Source organism: Hyposmocoma kahamanoa, unplaced genomic scaffold (assembly GCF_003589595.1).
Source record: "Hyposmocoma kahamanoa isolate Upper Pololo Valley unplaced genomic scaffold, ASM358959v1 220, whole genome shotgun sequence".
Lineage (NCBI taxonomy): Eukaryota > Metazoa > Arthropoda > Insecta > Lepidoptera > Cosmopterigidae > Hyposmocoma > Hyposmocoma kahamanoa.
This window is the reverse complement of record NW_020653740.1, coordinates 6,208,938-6,222,777: the sequence shown is the minus strand read 5'-3', so window position 1 is coordinate 6,222,777 and position 13,840 is coordinate 6,208,938. Positions and strand designations below refer to the sequence as shown.

At 33.7% G+C, this 13,840-nt stretch overlaps 1 protein-coding gene across 2 annotated transcripts in view; it reads left to right on the top strand.

The window, feature by feature from the left end:
- Positions 1–215: 215 nt before the first annotated feature.
- Positions 216–13,840, top strand: part of LOC113228085 — a 250,052-nt gene continuing 236,427 nt past the window's right edge. Inside the window, exon 1 of one of the 2 annotated variants that reach the window (XM_026461232.1) lies at positions 216–543. In XM_026461232.1, the coding sequence (XP_026317017.1) occupies positions 523–543 (21 nt within the window). In that variant the 5' untranslated portion in view covers positions 216–522. The remainder of the gene's footprint in view (positions 544–13,840) is intronic. The other variant, XM_026461231.1, reaches the window with a different exon arrangement.

Here is a 13,840-nt window from a genome sequence, read left to right as displayed (position 1 = left end):
AACTGAAGTAAACGGTTTCACTGCAAGTGCAATGAAATGCAGATGTAGAGGGATCGGAGAGTTCTGAATCCGTCTTTGTTACTCGTGTAAATTTTAGGAGTGTTGGAAAGAGTGGGCAATATCAGGTAGATTGAATCCGTAGACGCTGTAGGGCTATGGAAGTGTAGTCAGTCAGTCAGTGCAGTGTCGTGCTGAGAGGCGGAGGTGGCGTTCGTATGTTCTCTGTTTACGTTTCGAAAATTACGTATTTATAAACTTTATTGTGCATTGTTTTGGTGACAATTCCCTCATCATCCTCAAGTGGTATACCTTTACAATTTGTTTTGACAATACTGACTTTGATTACAGTTTGTTTTCCGTTCTATTGTTTCAATTTTAGTGCTAGTTAGTGTAACCTTGTGGGCTGTTGATTGACGTGAGTTTTTCGATGGGAGTTATTTTGGCGCTTATGATGTAAGCGGGCTGGAAGGCTCGGGTTTGAATCCCGTGTTACACAGATGGGACTAGAGAATTGAGGACAACATGCACACGTCGATGATGATGGTGAGTTTGTTTAACAGTGGGATACGGAACTGGTTGAACCACTCCCGCAGTACTTTACTATAGAAAAAATGTTTACAAAAAGTGCCTAGAAGTTTTTGTAGATATTGGTAAATCTATTTACAGACAAACTATACTTAACATCTTGTTGTGAATATGGTTTAATATTTAGATAGACTTGTGAAGAGTTTCACTAGAAATTTTTATGCGGTTAGGTTCCAATTACGGTTTCACTCGAGTTTCTTTTCGGTTAAAGCAAATTTAATTTAAAAAAGATCCCATTACCTTAAAATGAGAAGTATTTTCGTATGATTTATTGTAGAAGAAGCTTAATTGGGTTACTCCTAAAGAAACGGAAAAAAAACAGGAAGCAAAAGGAAAATAAACAAAAATAATGAAACGAGAAAGGAAGGCATAAGGTAAATCGCGAGTATACTTCCTTAGAATACAAACAGACATGTATACCAGCGTTGGATGGCCTCATTCACTAATCTATTCTGCAGAGTTAATCGAGAGCTAAATAATTAAGTCAAATGAAATGCAAAATGCAGATTATGGTGCCGACAGTACGAAAGACATCCTTCAGGCCATTGTAGTGTTAGTGACACATCGAAAGTGGATTACATTTATTTGCATAATACATATTAGTTTATTTATAAAGATACAAATGGCTGACATACATTACAAGCTTAAAGGACTGGAAAGATGAAATTTTAAGTAGCTTTGCGTTACTAACACCTTGAGCAAAGAAGTTCCTAGCCCTTGACTATCCCAGTCGGTCCATAATTCATTGTATATAATTTTTGAGAAAGCCTTTCTTTCTTTCTACAATACGAACTTGGAGCTTCAACTCTAAAATAAGTAACCAGGCTTAAGGTCTTGGTACTATCACCAAAGTTGAAGCCCTATCAGTCTCAGTTTTGTTTGCAAGAGAAGATTGTTGACACTTTTTAGTGAAAACTTGTTTATAATAAAATTGTGGCCTAACGCAAACTCAAATAATCTTTATTTCATAGGTACGAAAATTACACTTCAAATTGTCATATTAATTAAACTCTACTAAAGAAATGGGCAGTACAGTAAAAACCCGCCTGAGTTTTAAACGGGTTTTTTCCAAATCACCGGGTTTTAATCCATTTCTTTAGTAGCAGTAGAGCTCCTTGTGAAAGAGTTCATCTAGGGAAGTACTGCCATAGTGTCTATTTCTGCCGCCAAGCAGTAATGTCAGCATTACTGTGTCCGGTTTTGAAAGGTAAGGGTGCTGATGAAATTACAGGCACATGAGACTTGTCAACTTATGTGTCAGGGTGACGGGCGCAGTGGCAGTGCACCTCAAATCTTTGCGACCTAAATCACTGAGTCGCACTGCAATTGTTATTGATAAGCGGGTAGCTTGCTGTAGTATAGATAGACTATATTTATAGTCTAACTGCAACATGTGGTGCGTATTGCTTGGTCAGCATTTAAGTTTACATTTTATTTAATATTGTATTATTTACTCACTTATATTCTGGAGACCGAACAATAAACATGTCTCTTTAAATAAACGTATTTCACTCTACCATCTACGTCCATCCTTTTTAATAATATGAGATTACCATCAGGCACACGACTTGTTCGTTCCGTCGCTTGATATTTCAAAAAAAAAGAAAGAAATCTGCCCAAAATTAGTAAACACGGAATTCAGTATAATTCCATACTTATTACAAATTTTGATGTAAAAAAATTATTTCTAGATGAAAAAGAGGTAACTCCTCATAATACCTACGTTGCAATCCTGTGGATTCTCACTATGAAGGATGATTACGATTTCATTGTACGAAAGTCGATTCAAGGGCATACGATCTAATTATTTATTGAAATAAATGCGATTTTCAAGCGAACGAATTCAATAGAAAGGCAAACGAAGTCTAGATAAGAAAGCAATAAACATTTTGTAATAAAACCATTAAATTTTAAAGAAAATCGATTTACAACAAAAAGACTTAGTGGTATATAGTTTTTGACCTCAATTTTATGCATTATTGTGGGAAATAACCTGATTTAAACATTAGTAAGGTAGATCTGTCAGAGAAGAATAAGTAAAAAAGTTGCTCTTTGTAAATAAACATATTTGTACAATCGTTTACAATATTTTTGTTAAATCGACCGAAATAGCCTGCGTGAGCTGAACAGGTCACTACCATATATTTTTGACCTTTAGTGTAATGTGTTTCAGTAAAGTATTAAACTCCGCAAACGGCAAATTTTGACTATCGACCAGAACCTCATTAAAGCGTATAGATTTCTCCTTAAATAAATTTGTGAGTAGTTTCTTTTTATTCCTCGTATTAATTTAATGTATATCATTAGGTATATTTTATAAAATCTGTTGTATCATGATATAGTCTTTAAACGCATTGGTTGACAAGCAGAAGTAAGCTGCGAGTAGTCGCTACTGATGACATGCAATAAGATTTCTGAGGTGGTAAGGCGCCAACTTTGCTAATAGTTCTTTCGACTAGTACAAATTACACAATAATATTGCACGAACTGATACAATTATGTATTACGTAATCTTATATATTTGTAATTGTAGTCGGCCGCTTGAAATGTTAAGAAAATAAGTACACCATTTTCTCCTTCCGTCGAGAAGTCATTACTTCTTTCCAAACATTTTTTCATCAGTTATGGTCTACTCTTGCAATCAATGAAACCGAAAAATAAAATTATTATTTTACAAATTCGTTCATGTGAACCTCAGTATTTGAGGCCTATAAACTATACGCACAACTTGATATTCGAGACAAAACAACGTGTTGAGATCGAAATTGAGTTCTTTCTTTCTTTTATCATTTAAAAGCTCTGTAGAGGTTTCAACCGTGATCACCAATGAATACGCGCGGTTTAGACACGAAAAATAGTATCATTTCTATATGTAACAATCGTTAAAACCTAAAAAAATCGATATTTACTGATTTAAGTTAAGTAACTGATTCACCGAAAATACAATATATTAATCGATCTGTTTTCGACATTCCTGTTCGCTTTTTTAGTAAATTTCTGACGATGTTCGTCTAACATACATTCTTTCCATACAAAAAAAATATAATAAAAAAACTTTATTACTCAACGGAAAACATACAACATTTAACACAAAACAATTGCTTAAATCTAAGAAAGGTAGGAAAAGATAAAAGTCTGAGCAATTTCCTGGTTTTCGGGTTTCACCTCGCAAGTATTCTCCGCTGGAGACACAGTAGCATGTTGAGACGGGTATCTTTTCGAATAAATATTATATAAGAGGATACTTTATTCGCTATATACATTTACTACAGAAATAACAAACCTTAAAACCTCATATGACATACATGCCGACCACCGACCATACTGCATTAGCAACAAGGAGTATTTTGCTGTGTACAACAGGCAGAGAATTTAACAGAATTTAGAATTTATTCATTTGGAATTCTAATTATAATAATAATAATAAAAAATTATAACAATTTTTCTTTTATTATTACTAACGAGTTAACAAAGCCTATATCACCTTCGACCAACAGCATGATCTACAAGCAGCCATTCTTACCACTTATTATATGACTAGGTACTTTTATAACCCTAGTCGCTACATACTATCACGCCACACTTCTCTCTAATCACACTGTACTTCATTCTGTCCCCTGAATTTCAAAACTTTAATTAGCATGAACACAGGAACCTGTCCGCTATCACCGCATAAAATCTGATTCGATATTTTGAAATAACGTACGGCCAGATGTTTATGTAATCCAAGTAAATGCCCACGAATGATGCAATGGGGCAAGCGAAACATTATCGGATGTCATAAGTTCCATAAGAATAATATTACCGTTACTCGTATAAACAGGAATATTACAATCAGAACATAATTCGTTTAATAAATCAACAACAACACAAAAACTACAGGACAGACAACAAAGGAATTAAAAGCAACAAGCGAATAAGGCTTTTAATAGTAACCCATCCCTTGTGGACATTGCACAGGCGATCATGAACAAAATATTGTTTAAAAGCTAAAATATTCTGGTTTACAGGTTAACTGATAATGATGACTCATGGATTATGACATAGTACCTACAGAGATCAATGTCGTCCTTAATTGGTTGTACTTCTAAATGTCACGGAATTTTTATGTGAGGAAACTGCCCGATCTGCTGTTAAATGTTTGTTGAGTTAAATTTTGTTTTGAATTATAAGTAGTAGTCAGATATTTGGATGTTTTGATATCTAAAGTTCACTTTTTCCTGTGAATTGCTATCGAAGTATGGAAACGTCTCCTTAAAATATATTTTTCTTCTTTTAAATCCCGGGGACTCGGAATGTGATTTTGGCTTGCTGTAAATGTTAAAACTCTGATGGTAACCAGGAATACAGCCGAATCTCAATACTGTGAACAGCTGTCAAATTTAAATGTAACTATTTTATAAAAAAACCGACCACAGAAGTTAGATATAATTTCATCTAATTGCCAAGTTTTATTGAAATCGGTTATCGGAAAGTGCGCGAAACCGGATTCATCTCCTAGTTTGCTACCCTAGCAAGGTGGAATATTTTCTTCACATTTAAATGGAACCAATACAACCCAACAAAAAAAGATCATCAAAATCGCGTAACAGACACACAAAAAATACTGTCGAATTGAGAACCTTCTCCTTTTTTGAAGTCGGTTTATAGAACGATGGTTACAGTAAAAAACTCTTAAAACTAACAATACAAAAAAAAATATTTCACACAAAGATCGAACACAAAGAAAAAATCCTTAGATCTAATTGGACTCGAACGTGCATCGTATGCCAATCTTGGGTTAAAACAAAAAAATACAAAGATCTGTTACAAACGTATAGAGACGCACATATAAAGACCAAATGACTTAAAAACTTACAAAACAACATTCTAAATGTTTATTTTACTTCAATTGTATTATTTTAAAATTTCTTCAAACAGGGTATAGTGAGATTTTTTAAAGCGCATGTTAGCGAACAATCGAATTGTAAGTAACCAGTAATTAAAATGCAATAGGTATGTCATTTTTTGCGATCTCGGTAACCCAAAAGTTTGCATTGTGGGCACTGGGTAGTTCCGTAGTTTCGTTGAGCAGGTACAGAGGATTCTGCTGTTTGTGACCTGAGGTAATTGATATAGTTGTCTGGAATATTTCTTTTAATAAATGCAAATCACGCATGAAGTCCTATTGCGCTGTTCGACCGGGCCTCTGGGATTCGGCGCAAGGTCTGTCCTTTGCGCAAACGGTTTGTTATTGGTAGATCAGAATAACAAAAGACAACGCCAGGTTTTACCCCATCACAAAATTCGATCTAGTTCCAATTTAACTTCTACGGGGAAGGTATTGCTGACAGTTTAGGCGTACGTATTTCTACAACAATATATAGTATTCACGGAAATTCCTGTGAGGTAAAAATAAATCTACCGAAAACAAATTCTTATACATGGTGCGAGAAAATAAGTGCTTTGCTTTTGGGTAAAATCAGCACTGTATAAGTACCTATTTGGCTTATTGCAGCACACACTGGCTGATGATTATTATCCTGTAGGCACTGGTATTATTTTATCATGTATTTTAATTAATTTTCTTATTCTTCGTTTGTTTTTATACCCACCTTTAATTTTAATTTCTTCATGTTTTTCTTTTAATCCATTTATTGTTATATGTTGTTATAATGCAAGACAATAGACGTTCTATCTATCTATCTGCTTATACATATATATGAAGGTCAGAACATCAAGTACGTTTTAATTTTCTATTCCTGGCAACAGTCTGTAGAGATCCTGACAATATCACCTTTCTCCATTTTCGTAAAACTAATTCGATTATGGAAATGTATTTTAAAACCGTTATTTATTATTTCCTCATATAATAGCTAGCTTTTACTCATGACCTTTTGAATTAGGGCCCCTGTGTCAGCACTTACTTAAACGAAGGGACCAAGGCGCACATAAATTGGTTTTATTTGCTTTAAAAGGCAGTTAATTATAACAGGGCGATTGCTTTGTTCTATAATAACATTTCTCAATGCTATGCCTCATTTACTTTGCTCGCAAAGAGGTCATAGTACTCTCATACCTTTACTAATAAGGGGTTACCTTTGAAAGAATGCATTTCATTGACTGTTCATTCATTACCTAACTTTCATAATTGTACAACACACAAAGAAGAAATTATCAGAACTCGAAAAGTTCCGTAAACCGTTATGCCTTCACGAAGTCCCAAAAGGTTGAACGTTTAACACGTATTACGCGAGACGTAAAGTTAAACTGGAAGTGTGTTAATTACTTCATTTACATTATATTGACGTCCAAGGTTGTTCCCGGGCTTACAGGTTCTCTAACAATGGTTCTGCCTCATTATTCTATTAGAGTTATAACATGTAGTACGATTATTACGTATGTCGTACTCGTGTTCTCTTATTTAGCATCCTCGTGACTAGGTGTTACTATGCTATAATAGTAGCGTATAAGAATACATAATGCGCCTGTGTGTTAGTTTTTTTTTTCTGAAGTTCAAAGTTCGGAGTCCGTCTAGTTTTACGGAAACGGCCGAAGAAAATTACTATTGAGAAACTTTATATAATCCGGTAAAATGTCCCTTCAAATATTAAATAAATATTAGAGTAAATATTTTACTCATATCGGAATCTGGAGGTTACATTGATGTTTTCGACAATAATATTTGTCGAATTCGTACCAATTTCCTCAAATATTTCGACTCGTTTTCTCATTAGTACTGCCAAATTAATATCTACGTTAGTCTTTAGTTGCATTAGTTTTAAGTTGTAATGTCACTCTTCCCTCTTTTTTTGTAATCGTTATGCAAATATGATTACACTTCGCATAATAACGCTGCATGTACGAGCATTAGGTCTATATTCTAGATTAAGACTATAAATTGTATCTCAACATGTACCATTGAATGTAAACTGTTTTGTACATCCAATAAAACAAAACAAGTGAAAAAATTGTACAATATCAAATACGTTGCTCTGATCCCAAAGTAAGTAGCAAAAGCACTTGTGTTATGGAAATCGGAAACAACGACTGTACCAGAAACAGCAGACCCGAGACAATATAGAAAAATTAGTTTCTACATTGACTCGGCCGGGGATCGAACCCGGGACATCAGAGATGGCGACACCATGAAAACCGATGTGCAAACCACGGTGGCCGTCAAATATTATAAACCTGGTTGTTTGCAAAATATTAACAACATTGCGAAACTTATTACTAACATTTATAATTTTCAGTATAATATCATTGTAATTTTCTATGACCTTTTTCCGAAATTATAATACATGTACCAAAAATAAAACTTTTAATTTTTTGTTGTACTATCTTTACTTTTTAGATCAGGTATTTGGTAGTAAGTTTAAACGTGTAAGCGTTCGCGCCGATTACTCCAACCCCCGATCTTGCATAAGCCTCGGACTGGTATTTATGCTAGAGTTTTCTTTTGTTACCGCACAGAATTATTACCGTTTAGATCGATCATTTAATTATTTTTATTTTTGTACGAAAGTAAAATCTGACGAATTATTTAACTAGCTTTGTGGCCGAATGGTTACCTTGTCGGGCTGCCACGCAGAGGTCCAAGGTTCGATTCCCGGGCCGGGAGAAATATTTGTATGGCCTACATTTATTTCTCTCGTGAGTTTGGGTGTAGTTTGTGGTTGTCTATGTGTGTGTCCATGGCGGCCGCGACACAGGGTTTTCCTAGTGCTGGGCTATGTTGTGTGTGTGCGTTATTATTATATTGTTGATTAGTTAAATCCAAATATAGAATATTACTGCGCAATATTCACCGAATATTAATCTTATATTATGCAAATTCATAATTTAATTAACGGCTTATAGAATTAATTGATGAGCGCGATAATTATGACGTCAAATAATAGATGTCGATTTTCGTAAAACTCTTATTGTTTTGGAACATAATACTGTAGATATTTTGGGGTTTAATTTTATTATTTTTGCATATGTTATGCGTATATCGATGGGTCTTATGTATAAACATAGGACCCATCGATATACGCATAATATATTGGCCAAAGTGCAAAATCAAAAATTTACAAGAGAGGCTTCCAAACTTTTAATCTGGTATATTTTCAAGATCTCCTTGTATTTCGAGGTTTCCTTGAATATGTTTGATTTTTATATTCGTTATTTGGTAAACTGAACCACATTTAAATTGACGGATATTAAATACGAGCCCTGTACCCCACCTACCAAATATCTTTAATAGCTGTCATTACTCTAGCTGTAACTTACATATTTAACAAATGACTATCTATTTGCAATGTCTAGACATATGGAATTGTGCTAAAATGAGTAATAAAGGTGATGAGTCGCTATTTTTATTTCTTTGTGGTCATTATAGTTATCGGCCAAAGGCCCCAAGCCATTTCAGAGCAATTATAAAACATGTAATATATTGCATATTAATGCATTAATGGCATTTTACTATCATTTATTACAGTTATATTGCAACAACTTAAAGATAACACGCTGTACACTATATACTGTACAGGCTGTTACCTTAATTGCATTGTACCTGAAGAGGGAGATTCCATAAATTAATACGAGAATAACTTTATAATTGGGGGTCCTCTGATCTCCCGAAAAGCAATCAGCGGTTCCATATTCGATATTTAGTGCAAGGAAGGTCGTTTAAGCCAGTTGTATTAATATCGCTGAATAATAAAATTAAAGGTCTTGTTGTTTGCCAAAATATATAATTTTTTCGAAAACATAGTTATAAAATAATAATATTAATAATAATAATCTCAGTACAGAGTAAAAAAAAAAACCGACCTCAAAAGTCATTCATCCCCTAGTTTGCCACCCTTAGAGGTGGAATATTTTCTTCAAATTTAAATGGGACGACTTTTGGGGACCCTCTTTCCAACAAAAGAAGAATCATCAAAAGTCGGTTAATATAATTAAAGGTTTGGTTATTTGCCAAAATATATTGTTTTCTCGTAAACATAGTAATAAAAAAAAGATGTGAACTAAAACGTTATATTTTTTAGTTTTAAAGTCGTTTTCTTTGTTTCTCTCACTATAATCTTTGTAGTTTGGCGTTTACTCCCTTTCTTTCACAAAGCATCGATATTTTAGTCATGTGGGTGTGAAAATTTGGTACGGTCATAGCTAATTTTTAATTACATTTCATAGGGGATCTCCTAGTAAAAGTTATTCGTATTATTGGGTGGAATCACCCTTTCCGGCTGTAACGCAATTAAGTTGACGCCTGGTATAATTAAATTACAATATATATAAAATAAAATTATTTCATAAAGTTCCTAACATTCAATTGTGGAATTTTTCATTTCGAACGTTTTTTGATGATAATGATCACGTGAACTTAGGTAATAAGTAGATAAATAGATAAAACTCCCAAAGTATTCTTTATTCAAAATTGTATACAATGACGTCATTTATACAGTGATCCAATTTTGCAGTACAATAAATTGATAGCTTCAGTGTATCATGCTGATAGTACAAAATCTTACAGAATAAAATAAACGTTTTTATCCATTGTAAACTTTGGTTAAGTTTCAACTCGCTATGTTTCGACCATTTTGTTATTATTTTATTTCGTTTAATTGAATCTTTTGTTATGTTTAAGTTTCCACAAAAAATTTCATGATTGTTATCTCGCCAAGTTACGGAAATTTAAGCAACCTTTTTTTTCTGTTAACAATGGGGTGAACAGAAACCGAGGGTTAAATAGAAACTCAGTACTGAATAGAAACCGGTCAAATTAATTTTTATATTTAATGCGTACGTACAGTCAGTATAAAAATGAAATGAGGTTTCAAATTAGGCACTGACTGCACATAGTTTAACTTGATTTAAATGTCTTTAATTCAATTAGCTATTTCTGTTTGTAAATGAATCTAATTGACAATGCAACTTTGTCTTTGGGATAACATTGTAAAGTTGTTTTTGTTCAATTTGAATTTTCACGCAAACTGTTCAATTATTAATTATTGACTTTGGAAAATAATCCAATAGAACGCGTACACCAATTTAAATACCCGAGGTAGCGACGTAAATGAACACTGGTATATCTCACAAGAAGTTCGTACTCGCAACGAACAGGCACGAAGTGCTTTCATGAAAGTGAAAAAGATTTTGTGTTGTAGAAAGTTCAGCCTTAAACTCCGCATGCGTTTGGTCCGCTATTATGTCTTCAGTATCTTGCTGTTTGGTATGGAGTGTTGGACCTTGACTCCAGCATTATGCTCAAAACTGGAGCCCTTTGAGATGTGGCTGTACAGACGTATGCTTGGCAAATCGTGCGTATAAAAGGTCACCAATGGTAATGTTGTTCGTCGAATGAAGTAAGAAGTTGGAAATACTCAGGATTGTAAAGGAAAGGAAGATGCAGTATTATGTTTATATATTTGTATTATATTATATATATATATTATGTTTGTATTCTATGGCCATGTGGGCTATGAGGGGCAATAGATACCGGATTCTTCAACTAATAAAGCAGGGAAAAATACAAGGAAAGAAAACCGCGTTTTTGAAGTACCCGAGAGACTGGTTCCACCTTACCACGCGTTCCCGCCTTCGTGCAGCAGCTTCAAAAATTAGAATATCCACGATGGTCGCCAACTTCCTTAGAGAAGCGGCACACTAAGAAGAAGAAGTTCAATTATTGGAAATTTTTTAACGTTTATAGGATACTAGCTGGTGCCCGCGACTTCGTGTGCGTAGAATAACCAATTCGAATAGTATGGAGAACCAATGCCTACTGTACTGCTCAAATGAGCAGTACAAGGCATTGGTTCTATATAAAAACTTTCATACCCTATTTCACCCCCTATAAGAGTTGTTTTGTGACAAAATGTTTTTCTCCTAGGTCCCACATCTATCACTACACCAAAATTTATCAAATTTGATTCAGCAGTTTAGGACAAACTTACTTTAATATGAATAATATAAGTTTGGATAATCATTACCCTTATCATAAAACTAGCTAAATTGGTATGTTATTGTTATCCACTCTCGCGTTTCTAATGATCTAGATTGACATAGCGCCTTATTTCAGGGTCAGAAAAAAGTTATCCAAGTTATAATTTAACGCATGGCCAGTTATTTTTTGCCAAGTCTACCGTCCAAGGTTCATGCATTGTATGATTCATTGTTTGTGGATAAAATATTGTATTGCGCATTTGTTTTTCATATTTGATTCCTTGAAATGTAGTGCATGCAATGATTTGACGTGAAATTTTTGTATTGCTTCACTGTTTTGCGTTCAAATTACTTGTGTTATTAATTACATTGATGGTCGGTACTAAATATATACTATAGGTTAGAATCCATTATGACAATTACATTTTATAACTCAGATTTTATTTTTTTATAACATGGGTATGAAAATATTACATATAATATGGAATAATTTGAAAGCATAGCCGATAAATCAAATGTGTAGAAAACAAAAATGGCTATTGAATATTTTTTTACATCAAAAAAATTTTTAGAATATGTTGAATAAATTTATAACCTAGTACATATTAAGAATTCATATTTTAGTGTAACGTAGTATGTATTTTAGTGTAGAGTTTGAATTTGCATGTCGACGACCATTTTCATCACGTTAGATATGCTGCATATTATTAGTAACATGATTTATAAACTTTTATTTAACCATATGCATATAAAAATGAAGTTCTTTTCATTTACATACATTAATTACTGACATATTTACATCTTAGATTGTATGCACTTTTTTTCATGCCAATTTCATATTATAACTAGTTGTTATTTATTAACATAAAGATAGATAAGTTCTTTGAACTTGACATCGATTTGAATTTCTGAATTTTGGCCAGTCGAACCCGAAGAGAACTTGCCCTTTTTTAAGTTTATTTCTTCGCGGACATGAATGTCCATATGTCTCTTAAAAATCACATTCCGATCATGCTATTTAACAGTAGTAGAACCTTACCTATTTCATCCGTCAAACAGAATTGTGAACATTACTGCGTTCCGGTTTAAAAGGGTCAGGGCTATGGTGAAATTACAGGCACACGGGACATGTCAACTTATGTCTCAGGGTGACGGGAATGATGGATCTTTGTGAATTAAAGCTCTGAGTGTCATTGCAACTGTTATGGACAAGCGTGTCGCTTATCACCAGACACACACTCGTTCCTTCCGTTACTTGGTATCATAAAAAAAAAATACTGCAGCGGCCAAGACACAATGCATAAATAAGTAATACAATATTTTATCAAATATTGAACTATAAATCAATGCAAAGCAATATTGCATTGCATTGCAATATTTATAAATGAACAGTTTATTAACAGACAAGAGCACATCGTCATTGTCGTAAATCTTGATACTTTGGACTCTGGAACATGATAAGTACATTCAGCAACATAAACTTGAATTCAAATATCCTAAGTGTCAAGTGTGTACTTTTTACATTGCACCATCTTTGTGTGTAAACACAGATATTATCAACTTACAACATTATTCATTAAAAAACAGAGGTTGTATAGAAGGTGACATATACAAAATAAGTATAGTTTCACTGTGTCCACCCAAACATACACCCAAGACATACAAATATTAAAGTTATATTATATGTACATGGTACGAGTAGAGTTCCTTGTGAAAGAGTTCGTCCAGGGCAGTACTGCCATGTTACCTATTTCTAGCACCAGCCGTAATGTGAGCTAAACTATGTTTCGGTTTTGAAGGGTGCTGGTGAAGTTACAGGCACATGGGATTTGTCAACTTATGTCTCAGGGTGACAGGTGCAGTGGCAGTGTCCCTAAGATATTTGCGATTTAAAACTTTGAGTGGCACTGCAACTGCTATGGACAGGCCTGTCGCTTAGCACCAGACGCACGACTTGTTCGTCCTGTCACTTGCTATCATAAAAAAAAATTAAAAAAAACATTCATTCACATGTATTTCGATAGACTAAACTACGTGTGACATGTTTCTGTAATATAAATTAATAATTGTTAAATTTTAACGTTTCCGACATTCTAAGGTACATTTTTTTGTCAACAAGTGGTTACATTGGTTTATAAATAGCATAACATTTTTAAAATAATTGTAAATTTTTGGCGCCATTATAAAAATACTTTTCTGCGTGAAGGTTTACAAGCTTTCATTCTCCAAAAGTTCTAAAAAAACATTTACAACCATAATAAATTATTATTATTAGAATTGACTTATGAAATAATACAATGTTGAATGTGGCGATAGTTTGGCCATATGGAAATGATAGATG